The sequence below is a fragment of the Rhagoletis zephyria genome, unplaced genomic scaffold, assembly GCF_001687245.7.
Source record: "Rhagoletis zephyria isolate East Lansing unplaced genomic scaffold, Rhagoletis_zephyria_1.1 Rzeph_scaffold_70402, whole genome shotgun sequence".
NCBI lineage: Eukaryota > Metazoa > Arthropoda > Insecta > Diptera > Tephritidae > Rhagoletis > Rhagoletis zephyria.
Genome location: NW_016227453.1, coordinates 402 through 1,320, shown reverse-complemented (window position 1 = coordinate 1,320; position 919 = coordinate 402). Strand labels below are relative to the sequence as shown.

General features: G+C 57.5%; 1 protein-coding gene across 1 annotated transcript; it reads right to left on the bottom strand.

The window, feature by feature from the left end:
- Window positions 1-79: 79 nt before the first annotated feature.
- Window positions 80-525, bottom strand: LOC108357096 (keratin, type I cytoskeletal 10-like; the record flags this gene model as incomplete). Its single annotated transcript, XM_017608187.1, has 2 exons — window positions 517-525; window positions 80-385 (listed from the first exon to the last, which is right to left on the bottom strand). Coding segments are annotated over exons 1-2 (315 nt in total), but the record flags the coding sequence as incomplete, so codon positions are not given.
- Between the last annotated feature and the right edge of the window lie 394 nt (window positions 526-919).

Below are 919 nucleotides of genomic sequence, written 5' to 3'. Positions count from 1 at the left end.
GGAAGATGACGTGCACTGGCTGGTAGGTCGCCTCCACGTCGACGATGTGTGGCTCCACCGGCTCCTGGGGAATGCTCACCGGCTTCACCTCGACGGTGCGCTTCGTCTGAATGGCCGCCGGCACACTGGCGCCGCCCGCCGACTGGTACGAGGGACCGGACTGCGCAAAGTCAGACATGCCGAACATGCTGCCCAGGTCCAGCGAGGAGCCGCCATCAGAACTGCCGCCGACGTTTCCGGCACTGCCTCCGCCGGAGCTGAGGTAAATGGATTCGCCGCCGCCGCTGCCACCGCCGCCACCAGCCCCGCCTGAAGAGGAGCCGTACTTGGAGGCGGTCACAATGTGAACTAGCAGAAAACTGCCAAAGACGAGACGGGACATCATCTGTTGAAAGGGAGGAAGAGAAAGGGGGTGAATGAGGTGAGTGGAGCTGTTGGGGGTGGTGGTGGTGGTGGTGATGGTTGCTGGGTGCCAGGGACCAAAGGCACCGGTATCAAACGTCCACGTCCACTTACTTGGACCATCGTGAAGTTGGAAATGGAGTGAGTTGAGTTGAAGTAAGTTGGATTATCGGTGTTTGTCAGTTGTGAGCTGCTACTGTGAGATGCTGCCACTGAGGTGAGCGACTGTCTGTGTGCCTTTAACCCGGTGCTCGAGTGGACCTTTTATAGAGTGCTGCCACACAGAGACACACCGAGACTCACACCGGCACCTTATGGCACTGCGAAGATGGCACCTGGAGCAAATTGAGAGAGAGAAAGGAGAAAGGAGAAAGGAAAGAGAGTAAGAGTAAAAGTGAAAGAAAGAGAGCAGGGAAAGATGAAGGAAGATGACCAGAGAGCGAAGGAGGGCTCACAGTGAGGACAGCGCCATGTTGGACAACTCGGTGTCGCAGTGCTGCTGATGGCACCGAGTTGC